Source organism: Zootermopsis nevadensis, unplaced genomic scaffold, assembly GCF_977971745.1.
Source record: "Zootermopsis nevadensis isolate Lab colony 2312 unplaced genomic scaffold, Znev_1.0 Znev_ptg000028l, whole genome shotgun sequence".
NCBI classification, from domain to species: Eukaryota; Metazoa; Arthropoda; class Insecta; order Blattodea; family Termopsidae; genus Zootermopsis; species Zootermopsis nevadensis.
The window spans coordinates 2,284,023-2,306,024 of NW_028259160.1; the positions used below are offsets into that span (position 1 = coordinate 2,284,023).

Sequence of the window (22,002 nt, forward strand, 5' to 3'; positions counted from 1 at the left end):
TGCTGCTTTGATGCGGTTAGAAAATATAAAGTTTTATTTCGTTAACCGTCAGAAAGGGACCCTTTTCAGTTGGCTGCATTGCATGGAATACCGTAAGGATTCTAGTCACGTCTCCCACACAGAAGTCTTTGATAGGGAAAGCAAACTGAATGCAGTGACGAGAATATTGGAAATTGTTCAGTGTTTTTCCTCTTATGACGACATCCTGACGTCATTCAACTTATTCTTGAAACTATTAATATCTGAACTTTCCAGTATTAACATTAAATTTGTTGAAATAAGTTTATCTCCGATTTAAAAATACAGAAATAAATTTCTATTAACAGACTCTAAATATAACTTAAATCGATGTCACGACGTTAATCTCTTCTGCACTGATCGAGATTTCTCTCGAATTGGCCAGTAGTGATTCTACGACTCTGGTTCTTAAGCTGTGTGGAGCGTATCTTTCATGGGGTTAAGCATCGTCTTAGAATAAAATAAGTTTTACCTCAAGAACAATACTGTTTTTATTATGATTATTTTCATTATTTTGCAGTTTAAATTAAAATTTATACTTCTTTTTCTCGTTCTAAAAAAGTTCGCTTTAATGTAGTATTTGTGTGGCATGTAAATGAAATGTAAAATTTGATACTGAGCTCAACTGATACATAAATAAATAAATACTGATATTTCTTATAAACTACTTTAAAACAGGAATTTACCTTGGGAAGGGAGAGATATATGAAGATTTTAGAAACACAAGGGACCAAAAGTCGTAAAGTATTGAGCAAAATTCTAAAGCAAAAAATAATTTTAACCATTTCACTGCTACAGTCTTCAAGTAACGGACATTTTAATGCTCCAAATCTTTCATTTATTATAAACATTCAACATAAAGTTACATAATTTTACTGAATACTCTCGATATTATAAAATCCACCATTATTTTAATTCTTCAATACTGTATCGTATAGATTATTGAAGAACTATTTGATAAACAGAATATACTTAGGGGTTGCATTAAAGATATACCTAAAAGAATAAACTTGATTAAAGCAGTGGAATATTTAAGTGACGAACTTCAACTAGAAACACAAAAAATTCACGAACCCCCCCCACGCCACCGGGAAACGTACTCCAAAAGAACAGGTTAAGTGGTTACAGTAATGTCAGATAGGTTAGGGTGTGTTCCTTTCACTTTAGTTCTTGGCACAGAAGGCGTTAAAGTGTGTGTTATCGTTTCAGGGGCGCTGAGCCTGAAGCTATTGAAGGTCGGTGTTCCTCCGTACATACTACGCGGAGAAATGGCTTTGCTGCAGTGCCAGTACGACTTGGAGAATGACCGTCTCTACTCTGTCACGTGGTACAAGGACCACGAAGAATTCTATCGTTACGTACCCAAGTCCCACCCCCCTCAGCACAGCTACCCTCTAGAGGGCATCAAAGTCGATGTAAGGTTCATTGCTCTTTAATGTTTTAGAGTGTAATTCCTCTAAGCTGTACCCATTCCTTCCTTTCTCCTTGGACGCAGTGTTCAAGGTCCCAACCACTGACATAATCGTAACTCACAGACGTGTTAAGCACCTTCGCCTTTTACAGGTATTAAATATATAAAATAACAAATCGTGTTTATTTCCTAAAAATCTGCTATAATAATACAGAAGAATAAAAACGTTACATTACAATTTAGCAAATTTTATCAAAATATATTTTCGGGATTTCTGTCTTCTGGGTTGTTGCGCTGTGTAGTCTGGTCGATGTTAACCAACGTTTCAGAGGTCATACTGCCTCCGTCATCAGGGCGATGAATATGAATATACTCACCGCCCTGATGACGGAGGCAGTATGACCTCTGAAACGTTGGTTAACATCGACCAGACTACACAGCGCAACAACCCAGAAGACAGAAATCTTCATATTCACCGCTGTGAGAACCTCAAGTCTTACATATATTTTCGGATTTGCGTTAAATAAATTTAAAGCATGGAACAGATAAGAAATTCGTCGAGGTATTAATTTTTGTACCTTACATACTAACTCACTTAAGTGTATTTTAAAGATATTTTCTAATTCATCTAACCTAAGTAGCGTGGGTGTTAAAGAAACAATGTGATAGAGTGAATTTGATTAGACCACCTCAGAATAAGATCCAATTGTCGACATCATAATAAACCTAAGGGTTGCATGAAAGTTTGGAAATTTGTTGACCACCTGAACGACTATATTTGTTTCTCAATAAGGACAGTATTACATGGATTTAGTTACCAGTCATTGGCCTTTATGCTAATTTATTGCAGATATATGCGTCTCTCCTCTCTATATTCTCGTTCCCGCCCACCTTCGTATCTTCACATCCGTTTTCCTTACCCCTTCTTTCCATCTGCTTGTATGCGCCTAATGCAGGGATTATAGTTAATGGAAACTTTACCTCATTATTCAAAAGACAGGATGTTATTTATGAAAATATAGTGAAATATGTATCAAAATTACGAGCCACATTTTGGCCGCGAACCACAATTTTAATACAACCGCGATATATCAAAGTAATTACATAAAGTCCGTACGTGTTGTAACCTCATTAAAACATCTGCGCGTAAATCATATTTTCTAAACGATGGAATGTTTTAGTATAAAATTTGATTGGTTGATATAACACTAAGGTTAGGCACCGTAAAAGAAGCTAGCTCTATTCCTCAAAGTTTGTTTCTTAGCAAACTTGGAGGATAACTGAATTAATTGCAGTCAGCAAACTTCCTCAACTTAGCAGCTCCCAAGAGGGTACGGCTCTTGAGACGTAGTTCTCTCTGGACGTACACATCAGAGACAGGTAGGCAACGAGGCAGGCAAGCGAACATACCAACTTAGAAGTAATATCTTCAGGCAAATGTATTTGGAACAATAACACAGCACAGTCAGAAAATAAACACGGCTTAAAACCCTTCAAAGCCTGTGTTCATACAATTAATTGCAAGCACTCCGCTAATTTTACGCGTTCTTTGTACACTGCGTATAAAATTAATCCGTAATAGAGAGGCATATTTTTGGAAATACATTTTTCATTATTCTCATATTTTTTCACGACACTTTAACTGCATACACTATATAAAGTTGAATAACGTAATTACTGTTAGTGTTGAACTGGGAATATTTCAAGTTACCATTTTAGAATTTTCCTGAACGGAATCGGAACAATTACGAAAAATCTCAGTAAGGATATCTGACCCGAGGACCGTAAATCTGACTGTCTAACACTTAACAGAAAACTTCTTTGTTCTATATATTGAAGATACACTGATGCAACCAAATATTTCAAAATTTGTTCATAGTTTCTTTACTAGGTACTCAAAAAAGGTAGTTCGTTTGAGGGTAGTATACACATTGCAAATAATTGAAAACAAATATCTAATGTAACAAACAAAGGAATTTTGTAAATTATATAAAACCCTATTCTTTACATTGTGTAAAACAGGTTTGTTAAGACATTATCATCTGGTTATATACGAACGTTTCAGAGCAACAAGCTGTCTCCATCTCCAACCCTGAATTCCACTATCTAAGCTCACATCGCTGTAAAGACTTAATATAATGTTTTACATTAAAGTGCGATTCGTTGGGCAAATAAGTAGTTCCGCAGATCATAAAAGAATCAACTGAACAAAACTAACCCGTAATGAAAGGTCATGTCAGGCCATAAAAAGTGACTTGAAGTATTTATTCAAATATATTATTCTATTTACACACAAACTAACTGAATATGCTCGTTGAAATCAAACGATAATTTCTTTCGTATCTTAATCTTATTTCGTTCTCGTCCCTTTGAACTTATAAAAACAAACGCCGAGTATCATCCGTGCTAAGTACTACGTTATTACAACGTTGACATTACTCTTATCACCTAAGCGACTGTTGGATTCTCAAGGAGTGTGTTGCATGGTATAAACTTAGTAATCTATCAGGATGTGGTCTGGATTCATATAGCTCGGGACAGGGTCCAGTGGTGAACTTTTGTGAACACGATAATGAACTTTCGGGCAGGGAAATTTGTTGTCCAGCAGAGCGACTATCAGCTTCTCATTAAGGACTCGGTCCCACGGGGTTAGTTATTTTTGAAGTTCTTGTAGTACTCCAGATTCGCTTTCCATTTGATAATTATTTTCTAGAAAAATGAGTTACTATATGTAGTAGTTTTCTGATTCTATTACAGCACCATCTGTCAGACAGCCAGGAGGTTCTTCTGAAGAATGTCAACCTCAAGGCGAGTGGCATCTACAGATGCGAGGTTTCAGCTGAGGCACCCTCCTTCACTTCGGTACACGGCGAAGGTCGAATGGAGGTAGTCGGTATGTGACAATACAAACATTATACTCTATTTAGGCCCCTTTCCACAAAACGCCTAACATTAACGTCGTTAAGGCGACCAAATCAAACACATGGACAACGCATACAGCATGAGAGGGCGAGATAAGAAATTAATTCAAAATTTTGGTCAGAAAACTTGAACGCGTGAAATCACTTCGACCAGTAGCGGCTGCTTATAAACGTCAAAGATTAAGAAGTCCCGCTACACCCCATGTAAGTAGCTTGGGAGGGGGGGGATGGTTTCAATAGAATTTGAGGAACGTAACCTAAGAAGACATTTTTCGCCTATATGAATACCAATCAGCTTCTCATAAATTACTCTAATTCAATGGATGTAGTTAGTATAAACTGTATACACAACGCAGGCTAGCACGTTTCGCTACGATTCCTACGTAAGGTAAAAGTATAGTTCAAGTTGTCCCTTGCTCAATTAAGCACCATGCCATTAAGACATGTGGGGCAGTCTAGATATACCTTCACGCATTTTTATCATCGATACTGTAAGTGAGTGACTGGGAAGTTACACGCTCCGACTGCTTTGTCCCCTCGGAAAAGGCAACGATGTCCTTTGGATTGAAAACTGACTGGACTCTGGCGAAGTCAATCACGCAGCTCGTGATCTGCTCACAATGGTGACTAAGATATATACTACATCTTGGATAAATTAATGTTAAGACACCCGGAACATATGTATACTCAACCGAAATAAATATTTCCAATTTTCATAAGGAGGTAACCGGCGTTATAGGGGAACAATGACATAATTTGCATAAAAGTTTAAGAATTCATGACCCAGAAGAATGTCTAACCCACAAACTCTTTGCAACAGAGCCCTTATTTTAAAACTGATAGTCGCGAAGCTGGACAAGAAATTCACCGCTCTTCTATTAACTACGAATGTTCATTTAAACTGTCTACAATACCGGGTCACTGGCCCCTATCCTGAGTCAGTTGAGTCCAGCTTAAATTACACCAAATTTCTTTCTTATTCGTTTTAATATCATCCTGTCATTTATCTCTTGGTAACCTAAATAGAAGACATGCTACAAGAGATAAAATAAATTCATATACAGGCAAAAGTAAACAGAATATCGACAAAACGCCAGAAGAAAACTCAGGGTATAAGAATCTATTTTCAGTAACTGTCGACGAGTCATGCAAATGTTCCACTGAACCGTCTTGTCTGTCCTTGAAAGTCAGAAGAACAATAAAATGATAGGGTTCAAGAATTGATATATTAGCCCAGAGTGAATACATTTCACGGTATAGAATTATGGATTTATGCAAGACATCCAAATTACAAATCGCGTTCCGTAAAGTATGTAAAATGCAGTCAATAAGCTAAATCATTTTGTCAATTTTTTAAATTGTTTTGTGCACAACAGGGAAACTGACAATATTACGTTATTAATACAATACACGAACAAAAAACCCGTCTGGTACGAAAAATGGTGAAACTAGACGGGGAATCGTGATTAATGTTTAACTTTGTATGCAATTTACATTCGAGCCACGTTCATATTACACTCACTGGTGGCAATGTAATGGTTGCCATTTTTCATAAAACTCGGAAACATTTAAAAAAAGAAACAGGAGGAACATAGACCGAAGTTATGAAAGACACAAAGAGAAACCGGAAATTAACACCACGCCCAAAATTTTCATACTTAAAATAATCCATCATCAAGTTGCCATGGCAACTTATAAATACAGATTGGTTGCAATTTAGATCGCCTGCTTGAACCACGAAGCAATAGACTAAGTGAAATCCTTACTTAACTTGTAATTTTGTCACAGATGCTACAAACGCATCGTTTTTATAAACGAAATGCTAATTGAAATATTTTATTTGTAACTTCATTTTTCATTTCCTTGCATTTCTGGTTCCTATTCCGAAATGCTAATATGATATTAATTAATAAACTGAATGAGTAACTTATCTGCAATATAAACAGATTGACACATATTCTAACTGACCCCCTGACCATATATTACGAGACTAGAGTAAAAATCCTCTGCCTCCGTCGGGGATCGAACCCCGTCTTCCATTCTGTAGCCAGTCACTAAACTTACTGATCCTCCCCCACTCACGTTCTACACTGGGTAACAAAATTATATATGCATTTCATGTTTTCTCAATTCAAGCTACGTCATCAACCTCCACTATTTAAGCAACGTGACTCTATTACAGGAATAAATAACAATTTTTTTGACTGTTTAATAGTTTCCAGTCCCCGTTTTTTCATTTTAATTAGGATCAAACATTTTCATTAGGACTTTGTTTTAATGTTTTTGTTTATATATTCGTCTCTTAATAGTTACATACGAAATTATAAATATAACAAACAGTAAACTTAATAACAGAAACTTGAGGTCACTTATTTCGCCCCTTCTTTGCCCCGTTTCTTTCTTATCTGTTTCCATTCTTCCTTTCCTCCCGCGTTTACTTCATATTTCTTGCCCTTTCTGTTTCTTTTCATGTCTCTTCTCCCTCATTTATGTCCACCAACTCTCTTCCCTTGTCTTTCCATCTTCCATTTCCTCCGCTCCTCTTTTCTTCATTCCTTAATCCTTAGAATTTTCCTATTCTTTCGTTTCCACAGTTATTCTCTTTTTCATGTATCTACGTAAATCATTACGTCACTACTGTTCTCAGCTCTTCCGAAAGAGGGCCCTGAGATCACCGGAGAGGAGCGAATTTACCAGGTCGGTGACGTCATCAGTCTCAACTGTACATCTGGAAAATCATTTCCAGCGGCAAGACTTAGATGGTACATCAACGGCAGACCGGTAAGTCTCACACGAGCATGCTCAGACTCCTTTATGTCGCCCCCCGCCCCCGGCCATTTCCATCTTCCAACCCCTCTTACTGTGGCGTAGCCTAAGCTCGGAGTTATTTTCCGTCCACCATAAGGCATAAGGCCAATCCAAAAACATTTGACTCTAATGAAAGATAAGAAAACTGCAGATCGTTGGATAATTTAATTCAAACATAATCGTGTCCGTACACTTTCCGCAAAATATCTCCGAGCTTGGTTTAACTTTACAACTAGAGGAACCGGCGACCAACTAGCCCAGGTATTGGGTGGAAGGAGAATCCATAGCGTATACGACGCCTTGCTCCCCCCTTACCGCTTTCATCTTACTGTGACGTAGCACAGGCTTGCAGGTATTTTGCGTCCAGTGCAGAATATGAGCCGAACTACTGCAATTTTTTTTCTTTTTGTAGGTGGTGTCAGACTACGACGCAGTTGTCCAGCAACACGGGTTGGTTACCTCTGTGGTGGGTCTGAAGTTCGAGGTCATGCCACACCATTTCCGGTCGGGTCATATGCAGATCCGTTGCGTGGCAACCATCTCTACCGGTCTGCAGCACTCCGAGTACCGAGACCGCGTCTTTCCTCTCGAGGACAACAGAGAGGCTCTCCTGCTAGGTATGTAATCATTTCACCTTCGTTACTACAGAGTTTAACTCATTTTGTGCTACGAACGTCCACTCCTCCTTGCATGGGTTAATCAGTAATCACGGAAAGATCGAACATCGCAAGTGAATGGGTTGAAATATTTCTTCGTATACCCAAAGTCTCAGGTTTGAGTATTGATCAGGACACAGTATATTCTGAGCTATTTAACAGTATCTTTATACAATACAAGTATTTGGTAATTTGGAACCTAAAAATAGGCTACGATCACGTCAAGGTACTCTCCGATGCATTATTCCTAATATCCCATACAATTTATGTAGGAAAACAGAAATATACTAGCATTTACATTTAATTTTAGGAACTTCAAAATATCCGTATCCTATAACGTTTAAACTAAATTAATAACGAATTAAATAATATTATACTAGAGTCTCGTTTACTTTTCTTGCTGCAACAGTCGCCACCGTCAGAACTTAGTTTAGAATTTTTAGCATTGCACATACGGTGTATTCGTATTGTCAATGGTGATGGACATTGGCTACCATGTTAAGAGCAGACAGATATTTCTTCGAGTAGAGGCGTTAACGTATATTGAATGGAATGTAAAGTTTTTTCCTATGAGATTTTAGGTAAATTGCAGTAAATGTGTACATGAGACCGTGCAGTCTCATAGATTGTTGTTATATCGGTGGAAAGTGCCTCCTCCATCTGCAACTACCTAGAAAATACGTTCCTCTGAAAAGTTGGTAACCATCTAAAAGAATGCACGGTGTCTCAATCCAGAGAACTGCGATCCACAAATGAAAGACAGATCATGCAACCTGCCATCCAGCCTTCTATGAAGGAGTTTCAACAACTACGGGCAATAATGGGATATTTTCGTTGTGTAAATGGCAACACTGTAGGGGCGGCCGGGACATGCCTTAGCTCAAGGTCAGACGGTGACATACTGCGAGTGTGGTTCAACTTTAGTCCGCAAGCAACATGGAGTTGTGTATTTTTTGTGTTTGAATCAGCATGTCAAAGACGCAGTTGGCCTGCTCTAAGTAGTAATACCACCCATATGACGAAAACATCCAACATTTACTTTTAATTCCGCTCGTAAGCAAGCTTGGTGTTGTAATTTATTCATATGAATATCAATCTCACAATCACACACAACAATCATACGCGTATCATTAACAATTCACTTATTCCGCACAGCTGATATATGTATTAGAGCAACATGGTTCTGCAATACTCTTTCTCAGGTATAATAACCTGAATTTAGGGATCTATGAGGTAATATACAATTCCTAAAAAGCTCATGCATAAAAATATACCATGTTTTTAGAAATGTTTTTAGTAATTACCTTATAGTATCTAATTATTTTAATATACTTTACTGTAGCGACTACATGTTTTAGTGTACGAGCTACATATTTCTGTAATAAATAATGATATACAAATACGCTATGCAGCGAATAGTTATATTGGTTAGATTTCGGGTTCTCACGAATATGAAGACGACGCAGCCACCTGGGATATTACGCCGTGTAATCTCGTAGAAGTTGACCCATGTTTCAGAGGTGCTTCCTAACTCTAAAAACAGGATGATTCGCCCTGTTTAAATTAATTACAAACACGAACTTTATCAGACTTATATAGACTTTTACTTGTTTTGTTAAACACATTTTAATTAACCTAATTAGAGTCATGTCGATACCAAATGCAACGAGAATGTTGTAATACTTCCCTGCTAATTTAATCGTGGGCTTTCTAGGGTCTATCGATAGTTCATGACTTGTTCCATTTACCCCATCTTACGAATACAGATTATCAATCCACTCGCGCTCTTCGTCTCGAATAATTATTCCTACAAATGTATTATTTTTCTGACAATGTGCTCTTGTTCTGGAACAATACTCCGTGTTCCGCCCACGTTTCTTACGTGATTTTAGACAGAATTCTCGTCTGACCACACCGCACTGCTCTACATTTCCCGCTTCGTACAGCACAGAACGTGAGTTATTGATGGCTTGGGAGTCCCCACGCAAACTTCCTCCCTGTATACAGGTATTGCCAACCCCAACCCTTATTTACCGTCCCTAAGTAAGCTCTTCTTGCTATTAAACCACTTCCTCGCTTCCAAAATCGTTTCATGGATCCATCTGCGGCATGGTGATACAATGCAGCTCACAGAATTTACTTTCCAAACTTACACGCACTCAAACTGAAGTTCACATGTCTTTCAAAATACGTTCTTTACCACTTTATATAGACTTGCCACATTGGAACTGATGCGTATTTGTTACAGATACAAATCCATTGCTGCAATGCGGATCACACCGCATGTAATAATGCAAAGTCTGAAACATTAGTTTACATTTCTCTGTTTGCAGTCTGCCACAGTCGATCTTAGTGCACAAATCGATCTATGCCCACCACCGTTTCGTTCATCGCTAACTGAATTATTAATTTATAATCAATGCTACATTCTCTATGCACATTTATGAATATATATAAAAATAATTTTCTTTTAATTATTCATTAAACGTATTAATTATTGTATTCTTGTATTGTTAATTCCTCCATATCATTTTTGTTTTGTTTCAGTTAAAGGACACGCGGGGCGATCCCCATGTTCAGCTGTCACCACGTTGTTGCTGGTTTATCTTGCTACGTGGTTCGTCACATGACATGGAATTTTAAACTAAAAATTCGCATAAAACTGTATAAACCCGCGTTCCATTCATATCTGAAAGTTTACGAAGTGCATATATGGTGTTTTTCTTCCTTAAAAATGGTGGAATTGTTAAATGTGTGTTTTTAACAACAGCTTAAAAATATGAGAATATTATGCGAGAAATGCGTGAAGAAATGGACAAAAATAAAAATTTACTGCGTGCGTAAAAGTTGTGAGCAAATACTGAAACATGTAATTACATCTCGAAACTACATCTTAGTGTAATGTAGGAATGTGTCAGGGAAACTTGGAAAATGTGAGAAACAACTTACTTTTATACTGACTGAAATAAATACAGCGTGTGAAATGTAGAAATGTGATATTACCATACGTATTAATGACTATACAAAAACAGTAATACTGTACATTATGATGTGTTACTCAAGTGTTGAAGACATGAGAATTAATTACACAGAAAAGATCAGACACCTAATTTCTCCTACCGAAATAATGGGGGTCGCTTCCGACGACGAATTAAATTGTCAAGTCAGATGTTAAAATTTTGAGTTTCAAATACGGAGAAGAATTTTTAAATTTTAACGTAGATACAACTAAACTATACTCCAAAACTAAATTTAGTCAAATTCCATTCAGAAGCTTCGGGTTTGAGATACGCGGAAAGAAAACAAACACAGTTTCTTCTAAGCTGTTTAATTAACACATTTCTTTTAAATAGTGCGAATAATCCGTCTTCTAAATCAGAAACCAAGTTCAATTTCGGTCTCTTTTTCATGGTTCTTTATGCTACTCTGCCCTCTGTGTTTCAGTTACACAATTAGACACGCCTCAAAACCAACTCGAAAAAAGTCAATAGAATTACGTTCCAATTACAGACCGATTTGGTGACTCAGTTAATCTGTGTAATTAACACAAAAGAGTTTAAGTTTTATATTTCTTTTCAGAAGGCCTATAATTACTCTATAAATAATTCATATCATTACAATGACAGCTGTTTTGTATCTTAACAATACACTGAGCTTAGAATGTTAAGAATATATATACATATAAATATATCCTCAACTGCCTTATCAGTAGTCAATATGTGTAACTGCGTATTTATTTGAACCAACATTTTGTCAAGGAAAGACTCCCCCCCTACCCTTTAAGCGCAGCTTGAAGTCGCTAGATTGGGTTGCTAGCTTCGCTACGCTGCTACTTCCGAGCTGTCTTCACTCGCCTGGACTCGCCTGTTTATGTTGCAACGTAATACGAGTTTGTTACCACCTCGAAGCATGAAATTTTGTGACGAATTATTTGGCATTCATAAGTAACTTGATATTAAGTGATTTAGGTTAAATTGCAGAGAGTAAGTAGGGCCTTTAGAGGTTCAAAGTCGCTCAGCTAGTAAAGATATTACGAGTAATTTACGTAGCCCGAAGGTTCATTACCTTGTTCACAACAGCCCGCCACCGATTCTTACCCTGAGCCAGATAAATTCAGGGCACATCCTAACACAGTATTTATTTATGACGCATTTAAATACATCATTGACAGTCGCTCAAGTGTTAAGAAATTACAGTAGTTGGGAAGAAACAAGGGAATTAGAGAGATAGGATGGACAGCAGGTAAGAAAAAATATACTGTAATTTCTAAAAACATTAATTCGCCATGGTATACTTTGTAGAGCGTTGTATCTGGTAATGTTATTGATTTACATAAAATATGTGCGTTTTCCTTGCAACCGGAAGCCAGTAATGTAGCAAAGAAACGCAAGGTTTGGAGCGACCACTGTACGTCTTCATATAAATCTCGAAGTTTCATTAACCTGCTCACAAAAGACCGCCACTGGTCCCTATACTGCACCAAAAAAACCCTATCCTCCACACTACTACTTTAGAACTATTTTATTTCGATCGTCTCATCTATGCGCAGGTTTTCCAAGAGATTTATCAATTTGCCGATTAATTTTTTTTTACGTCACTTTAGAACTTCAACCCTGAAGATGGAGGTAGCATGTTAATCCGAAACACTGTATATACCTACGCATCCACACAAGGATAAAATTCATGAGAACATTAAATCAACTTCCCATGCGTGCTACACGTTTCACACATCTAATCCTCCTAGATATTATCACCATAATGATATTTTACAAAACAGTACAGACTATGCACGATAAAAGTGAACACTTCGTGTCACGTGAGCGACAGATCGAACAAATGAGTAAACAGGTAAGTTAGTGATCTTATATCTCCCGTTTTAAGGAAGTAACTTCGCAGTTTTAACTAACAAAATCTGCACAAATATAATTAATACATAAAGGTATCGAGGAAGTAAAAATGATTTCGGTGATAGTGTACCAAAATAAAATTGTCTTACGTATAAAGTTGCCTTTGACAGGCCGATCCCCGTCTAAGGTATCCTACAAAATGTCTAAAAGGAATCATAATTTCAAAAGTATTTACGAATTGGAAAAGACTATAAGGCGTAATCATTAAAATAAGAAGATTAAACGAATCAAAAACCAATTAGAACCATAATTCGATTACACAGAGAAATAAAAAAAAATAGATTAACGAAACACTTGTAGCGTTCACTCAAACAAATATGAAAAAGAAATTGATACAACTGAGAGCTTTAAAAACACGACTCATATTGGTCCCTCGTGACTGAGATATCGCATGACTGCAAACTCAACTGCGCCATTAGTCGTAATAACAACGCACACTTTTCTAGCACGAAAACCGTATAATTGGCAAACAACCGTGCAAGAGACCCTTCTATCATCATTAGTGACACTCAGAAACTTATTTTAGAAATGCCGCCTCTCATAACCTCCACAATTTCGAAGTTTTTCTCAGTTCCTACAGCCTGTTTGATCACTAAATTAACACATCATACACAATCTATGCTGAACGATGTTGATGTAGTCTTATTGATAGCGACGCCGTGTGGACTTATAGGTTTACAACAACGTTTCGGTAAAATAAATTACTTCCATCTTCAGGGCTGTCTTTATAATTGACTAATATTCCTCTCAAACACTGGTATCTACCTACAAGCTCACACAGTGTAAGAACTTAGCAGATCAACATCGATGCCTTCACTGCCATGAAGACGTCAAATATAGGATGTATGATGTTCTGCAGAGTTAATTTGGTTTATCAATAGACCCAAAGTAAGTCTATGAAATTTCAGAGATTTCTGTTTCGTTAGAGTTGTATGGTTTCTGAGTGTGAACTCCACTGTAAACACTCCGAAGTAGGAAACAAAGTTTTAATATTTCTGCAAGAACCGTCTTTCCCTTTATACCATTTTCAAACGAAACAATGTCCCATAAATTATGTTTCCAAGGCAACACACTTTACTTTTACAGTTATTTTCTTAAATGAGATTCAACACTAAGCACAAGTTTCTCTGTCGTATACGAAAAGGATTACTTAATGTCTCTTCTTTTATAAAAAAAAAAAAAAAGTTGAGTCTTCAAGAAGTTTTAACCGCTTCCAGAACTAAGAAAATCGTTTTAGAAAGGAATGCAGAAACTTTTCTGGGTCTTTGAGCAGTCATTAATCCATTAAAGAAATTTTCCATTTCCATCCTTTGTTCGTTCTCGAGTTTCGTTGTGAGGATTTACCGCTACACAAATGAAAACACGGATATTCCACGCCATGCTTGGGTTCTGTTTTCTTGCAATTAGCTTATCTTCGGAGTAACTGTTCCTATTGTTTCCTTACAGACTCCATCAGTGGAGTACATTATCTACAGTCTAATGACAGAATTATACAGCGTGTCCCTTGAGACCGGTACCATAAAAGAAATCTTACACGGTAAAGTTTATAAGTTGTTGCAAATCATGTGTTTCCGATCTAAAACGTTTAAATCTTTTGCGCCGGTCAAATAACATTCTGAGGTGCGGTGTTAACCCCATTGTCTACGTGATTTATTAAACTAACCCGATATAAAATTTCATGAAAATCCGTTCAACAAGAGCAGGCACAAGATACATGAGAAATGCATAATGGACTTTCAAGACCTTGACATAAAAGGGATAACTCATCACCGATATGTTTTATTAAATCAATTTTATTTTATTTTACTTATACATTCTACTATTTATTTACTTCCATCATTTTGTTTTCTATATTACTCCATATTTATTAATGTTTTTATTTAAATCATTGCTTTACAGACTAATATTGAACATCAGATGAACCACGCCATATAAAAAACAGTACCTTCGTTCTAATATATAAGAGTAATCTGATAAGAACATTTCAATAAACTGCATAACATTGTAAATGATTGTAATTCGAGTTTTAAATTTACCAATCTAATTTATACCTGAGGACGGTTAAATATAACCGAAACATGTCGTAAGAGACGTTCCAATTTGTAAATCGATCATTCGATGCGGAACGTGAAATGATATTTTAAATATTTTATATTTTATTATCTTATTTGAAATTGTTATTTGACGGAAAATATTAAAATATTAACCTAATTCACAATATGACGCAAATATACTACCTTAGGGATAATAATATTAAAATAAATCTTAAAAGAATGGGGTGTACTGGATTGTATTGAACTGGATTAGTTCATGACATGAACGAGTGATGGCCTCCTGTGAACACAGTGACAAACCTTCTGGTTGCCCAAAAGGCGTGGAATTTTCTAAGTAGCCGAGTGATTAAGAAATCGTATCACGTGTCTTATATTTACTTGTATGAAAATCATCAAATCCTTTTCTACCTTCATCCACTCAACTCGGTTTATCAGCACAGGGATTGCTTGCAATCTAGAAAAAAGAATAATGAAGCAAAAAAAGATGGCAAACTTTTCTGAGGTGATGAAGCAGATAGGTTTCAGAGGGCGAATGGTAAAAGATAGACTAACCGAACACTTGTGTGTTTTCCACAAATTAATCCTAGTTGGCTTCCACCCTGCATTCAACCCCCTCCGTTCCTTATAGAGTCCTGTCTCTTTCTATCTTACTGCTATAATTCGTTTCCTTAAGCTTGCTTAAGTTTTGAAAGATGGCAGAAGGACGAAGAAGGTATGGAATGGGGGTTGGATGGGGTGGGATGGGGGAATGAGAGGGGAGAAAATCACGATGTCTTGAACTGAAGCAGACCGAGACAGCACTAAACCAGAACCCTCAGGCGGTTTGAAAATTACACCAAAAACTCTTTACCTTCAGCCTCGAGTCTCACTCACACCAAAGACGAAAATAAGAAATTGCCTGACTTCGCTCCATGTGTTTTTTTTGTTTTTTTGGTTTCCCTCCAGGGAAGGAGAGAGGGAAACCTGAGTAAAAGAGAGGGAGAAAATGGTATAGTGGCTGAGTTAGAGGAGGATGTGAAATTCCGATAGGCTCTGAAAAATAATAAAATTGATGTCACTGTGAGGCTGTCGAAGAAAAGCTCTATCACTTTTCCATGACCCCCCACCCCCACCCCACCCCCCCACCCCCGCTTCCTTCCGTCGCCATGTCAAATCTGACAATGCATTTTGGATTGTCGTGTTATGAAAAACGTACCATTCGTCGACTTGAAACACACGAAAGTGTTTATACAAACTCTATATCCATTGTACACTTTTATTTTAAGATTTCCAATGGACAAAAAGCCATTTTTTAATTTAAAGATTTATGGACTTAGGTCTACTAACGAATGCACTATTCCATATGCCTAGAGTATCTTGAGTGTCTCACGAGATATCCACATCAAGTTGTTTCACTATTATTTTAAATAAATATATTTAATATTTAAACGTCATATTTTGTTTCTATAAATGACAAGATATCTTCTCAAGTTCTTGCCTCTTTCCTTCTTCTCAAACTACGATTCCTTTAATTTGTGTTTCAACCAGTCTTTTTTTTCCATAACGTTATTATGAAATTACGTAGAAAACTTAAGGAGAGAGAGAAAACTAATTTTATAATGAATCTTAGATAAAAAGTCTTTACGTGTCGACTTGATTCAATGGAAAATTCCCTTGAACTCAATAATTAAATTTTGATTTCCGGTAATGCAGGATATTTCTCGATAGACTGCTCAAGAAGTTATTGTATCATACAACCAGTTCATTTGTTAGTTACTTAGTTAGAAAAGCAATGTAACATGAATTTAAAATGACCATTATTAAATATGACATGTTTCGGACACTTCTGCGCATCTAGTGTCACGTGCTCTCGTGAGCCATTCAGCTGGAGAGAATCTATGTATAAAGTATTCAGTTACTCCAAGCGTTAAGTAGATGCCATTTGTATCTTTCTGCTCCACCAGCCTTTGTGACGGTCAGTTTAGTTAATTACTTCTTATTTAAGAATAGCAACAAATAATGCCGTTTGCTATAAACCAGTTTTGCTCGCATGATCTGCTCCCATACAGTGATACAAGTAGTTGAGTTGAGATGTGAGTGATAAATGACACTTCGCCCCGGGGTGGAGCTACCCTGTGCAGTCTAAATTGAATGTTTACATAATTGATTGGGAAGAAACGTCTTACCGCACATCTTTATTCATCTGTCTCTTACACCCGCCTTGTCCAGACCAAACACTACTGGTCGCGTGTTAGAATTTACAAACTCAGACGCGATTTAAATCAGTGAGATTTCAGGTTCTCACGGCGATGAGTATGAAGATTATTACTATCTGCTGTGATCGTGTGTAGTGAAGTCCGGTAGTTATTGACTTGCGTTTTAGAGGTACTTACTGCCCCCATCATCAGGGCGATCATCCCAGAAGACTGTCTTCATGTTCGTCGTCGCGAGAATCTGAAATGTCACTTCGTACACCTCTGTTTATTTATTGATTCCTTCCTTTAATTACCTCTTTCTTTTCCATCTCCCACACTTTATTTACATTACATCACGTAGGATTATAACAGTGGTTCTAAATCTTTCGCAGTCTCACACGTACTAAATTAAGTAACAATTAAAATATTACTTTGCTAATATATTCCAAATATGTAAAATAAAATTCGCTTTGCAAATCACGCTACAGCCAAATAAGCGGTTTTATCAGCACAATTCTACCCCAAATTAATTTCAATAGCTTTTATTTATATTCCGCTTTTCGCGATTAGATTATATTATCAAGTAAAAATTATATCTAAAAATTTCGGAAGAGATACAAAGTGAAGTTGTGTATGGTCTCTACACATTTTAAAGTGGCAGATAACCGCGGTACTATTAGATGGCCGCTTATACCACATATCGTATTAAAGTAACTATGACGATCCTTCACTATTATAATGATCACCACAAAAGAAACTTCAGGTTAGATTACTCACAGCTACATATGAAAAAATTTAATTGACATGGAAAGTTCAGAGTTCGTGTTACTCACCATTAACTTGCCCCGGATAAGCTTCGTCCTCTTCTAGAGTGCAGCAGTGTTGTCAGCCTTGGAGGTCATTTGCTGTAAAGTTGCTTAGCAGCCAAGTCACGTGTGTTCGAATATTCTGAATGCCCCTGAAGCTATGACATTTCATGACACGTTTCACGCATCACAACAGAAAAGAATCACGGAATATGTGGCTGATATGCGAAGCGTCCATACAATATCACCTGATTTATTACCGAAGCATTACGGATTGACAGTAATGTGTGCTGGACGTGTGTTTTCATGATGATGTGCCACTTCGACAATGTTCATGAAACTGCTGGGCTAAACTTCTATTCTTACCGAAACACTGTTGAGACAACGTTCAGAATCAATGTCGTTTTAACGTCTTTAAACCCGGCACACGATCGTTTTCTTGACCTTCGGAGAAAGTCCATATTATAACAGTTTCACTGAGTACACGTTGGTTCTTTTGAGGAAACATGTGGATTTATATTCACTCACACTTATTTACAAAGAATTATTTATATTTACTTGACTTGAAACGACAGAAGTAATAAAATATTAAATATTTTACTCTGTTGTTACCATTGCATCGCAATACAGTGTTAGCTATCTCTCCCCTGCCTGAAGAACATTCGGCTACTTTCGGAACACTGCCCGAAATTGCTCAATCATCACGTGAGATGGACACGTTGCCCACGCTCGAAGTGTTGAATCATGCCATCCAGAGGCGCTGGGGAGCACCCCGAAACTTCTATGGCTAATACTCGAGACAGTACGAAATGTAGCTGACAGACAGTTCCTCATTTGGTTTGGATGAACTGAACCACTTGGCTTCTACTTGGTTTCACTTCACTTCTCAATGAAATAATTTCAGATCTACTCTTACATTCTTAGGCACCTCTGAATAAACCTTTGGGCTCTAGAAGTTGTTCTCTAGTGGAAAGGATTCTGGTTTGAGACCAGCCTGATCCGGTGTAGATATTTATGCATCCTCAAAATTCTTCACAACTAATAAAATGGAATCTGTTTATGTGGAGGACATTCCCACTGTAATTACGTGCACATTTTTAACTATTGTTCTTCTACCAACGATCATCGTGATCACAGAAAGTTAATGCAACTGCTGCTTATGGGCGGTCTTACACCAGAAGACGATTCTTACCAATTTTCAGCCAGGCAGACGTTTCTAACTTTGATGACACCACAAACTGGAAGCAAGAAAGAAGAATTATTACTCAGGTGCCAGCCTAATTCCTAGACCAAATTTATATTGTCCATTGTCCAGTCTGAAGTACAGTAGGTATAAATTTAATACGAACGACGCTGGGTACTTGACTATACTCCCAATTTAAAGTTACTGGTTGTCATTGTAATTTTATAAGATTATTTTTGTTATTAAGTGGCTATCTGGTAGCTAACATAAAATGAGTTCTGAGATTGATCCCGACAGCTGTGTTTACAATACAGAAAATACAAACGTATTTTTATTACGACAATAATCTGAAGACTTTAGCAAAGCCAATTCTCAGAACGGCGTGTAAGACATGCGTTATAAATTTTTCAATTAAAATAAATTTACTGGGCGTGATAATGACCACCAATGACTACTAATAATTATCTAGTGCCGAGGTCAAAAACGAGTAAAAGCTATATCTCCTCCACTCCCAAGCGCCACCATGACGTGTAGTGGGACAAATTAAGTTTTAAAAGAATTATTTCATGACACTGTGCTGTATTAATCACATCACACCTTCACATTACGGTTTATGTGTGAACATTTTGCTGATGTAACAGACCAGACTTACAATGTTAAAAGGCAGATCCCCAGGTAATTCCAATTTTTACGTAAAATACATTATTTGAAAAGTCATATCAGTAAAAGGTTTAGTTTTTCGTTTAAATACCAGGTATGATCTTGGTAGATGGACCCACAGACAAGTAACAACTGAAGACTATTGTCTCTTGGGATGTTGCATGTTATTCCCTATTAGAAGTTTACCGACTTTTCAGCACGATGGCGGTGGTGACTCTAGCCCTGATAACGGAGACTGCAAGTACCTCTGAAACAACTTCTACCAGATTTTACAGTTCACTCTCTCACACACGACAGACAACTTCATAGTCGTCAAGCTTAAATCTTGGCAAGTAGCAAATAAATTTGACATTATCAAGGAAAAAACTCGGTTACACGTGCTAGGGCAGAGGTTTCCAAAGTGGGGGGCGCGAGTAGTTTTCTGGGGGGGGGGGGGTGTTGTTTGTATGAAAAACTTTTTTAACAAAATATGGAGAAACATTTTTAACATCCTTTGCTTGGTTGGGGCAGTTTAGTTGTCTTACAGTGCTGTATACTCATAGATAAATTTTATGTCAAATCTGTTTGCTTGCACTTGTTCTGGAAGGGGGGCGTGATATTTATGAAATGTTTTAAGGGGGGGGGCAAGGTATAAAAGTTTGGGAACCTCTGTGCTAGGGGTATGGACAGAAGAAACACTACAAGGGAAGGAAGAGGCAAAGTGCATGTTATAAGAGGTAAATGACGAGGAAAGAGAAATAAATAACAAGAGATAGAGAGAAAAACGAAAAAGTTAACAAGGAAAGAGGAAAGAGTGGAGAGAGAGGGAGAAATAAATAAGGAAAAATAAACATAAAAGAGTGAAATTGGAAAGAAAATGGTAGACAAAGAAATGTGAGCTCAGTGTGAGAGGAAGAGATGAATGCGATACTTTCTGCTTATCTTCCAGACTGGTGCTGTGACGGGTAGATGTGTGATCCTATTGATTCTGAATTTCTTCGGTGGGGCTGATAGAAGATGCGAAGCGATTCGCAACGGTCGATTGCGGCGTTGCTAAACGACCTACCTGTAGTTACAGCAGTGAGGTGGTCTAATCGATTCCGTGCACAGTGGCACGCGATCATGCAATTACCAGAAGCTCTGTCAGAGTTCCTACTGGGAGTGAGTGAGTTGATGAACAAACATAAACAAATTGAAATTCATGGCACACAGCATCGTTCTGTACGTCTGCATGAACCCAGAACTATGGGTTCTGAAAGCAACTTTATTTCTTCAGCCCTTCTTCTCATTCCTTCCTGTATTCTTTTGTTCCTATTTGTCGCTTCCGTTTCTCATTCCTCCGCTTCTTCTTTTAAACTTTTTCCTTCAATTTATATCTTAATTGCGTCATGTTTGTGTTATATCAATACATATATTTATTTTTCCAGTCTATTCACAAAACTTGTTTTAAAATAATGTTGTTAAAATTATTTATAACATTTACAATATAACTCAATAAACGCAATGCACAAATATACAATAGTTTTTAAAAATATATGAATTGATAAGCCTGATGATGATGTGGTAAAACATCGAAACATGTCGTCGAAATCAAAAGCGCTGTGATAAATGTAATATTATACGACACAGAAAAGCGCCATAAAATATAACATAATGCAATTTATATTGTAAATGTTATAAATAATTTTAACAACATTATTTTAAAACAAGTTTTGTGTATAGACTGGAAAAATAAATATATGTATTTTTCCTTCAATTTTTGTTATTCTAAATTTATTTTCGTTTGTTTCTTCTTGTATTTCTGCGTCTCTCCTTTCTTTCTTCTTTATGTAGTTTTTACTTTGTTATTATATTTTCTTGTATTTATTCTCTACCCCTTTTCCTTCTCACTTTCTTTCCTTCTAATTCCAGTTCTTTCCCTTTCATTTACTTTTATCCTCTTGATTGTGCAATTTTGTCCTGCTGACCCAAATATCCCCCTAACCAGTTTCCACACCCAAATAAAATAACATTAGAGTTTCATGTTTACGTTAGTAGTTAGGAAAGAGAAAGACGAAAAGTTTTCAGTTTAATGATCGCTACATCCCAGGTTTTAATCTGTTCTTTACTTCACGACTGTGGTCTTAAAGTGATTTTGATCTGTGCTATAGTCAGGGCGTATCTGCGCGTTCCACGTCAGTAAGGGGTCATAGTGGTGGAAGGGGAAACAGATAAGGAAGTATAAACTGTCAGTGCCATAAACATTATTTCCCAGTGGACAGTACTTTGTGGCTTGCTGTCTCATTTTCTACGTCGGTAATAGTTTCGGTATATGCTTTTGTGTTTTTTCTTCTACACGAAAGCTAGTAACTTGGACGAAACGCACGGTTTTGTCCCAGCTACTGTTGAAATTTGAGTTGCAACTCCCTGGATTGCGACTGTTATT

General features: G+C 37.0%; 1 protein-coding gene and 1 long non-coding RNA gene across 2 annotated transcripts in view; one reads left to right on the forward strand and one right to left on the reverse strand.

Moving 5' to 3' along the window:
- Positions 1–11,530, forward strand: part of LOC110829423 (beaten path IV) — a 33,972-nt gene extending 22,442 nt beyond the window's left edge. Inside the window, exons 3-7 of the mRNA XM_087357073.1 lie at positions 1,228–1,433; positions 4,187–4,322; positions 6,998–7,131; positions 7,571–7,775; positions 10,362–11,530. Of these exons, the coding sequence (XP_087213199.1) occupies positions 1,228–1,433; positions 4,187–4,322; positions 6,998–7,131; positions 7,571–7,775; positions 10,362–10,444 (764 nt within the window). The 3' untranslated portion in view covers positions 10,445–11,530. The remainder of the gene's footprint in view (positions 1–1,227; positions 1,434–4,186; positions 4,323–6,997; positions 7,132–7,570; positions 7,776–10,361) is intronic.
- A 6,258-nt stretch (positions 11,531–17,788) lies between these two features.
- LOC147872316 (uncharacterized) overlaps positions 17,789–22,002 on the reverse strand; it is a 109,616-nt gene continuing 105,402 nt past the window's right edge. Inside the window, exon 3 of the long non-coding RNA XR_015537550.1 lies at positions 17,789–18,993. This is a non-coding gene — a long non-coding RNA (uncharacterized LOC147872316). The remainder of the gene's footprint in view (positions 18,994–22,002) is intronic.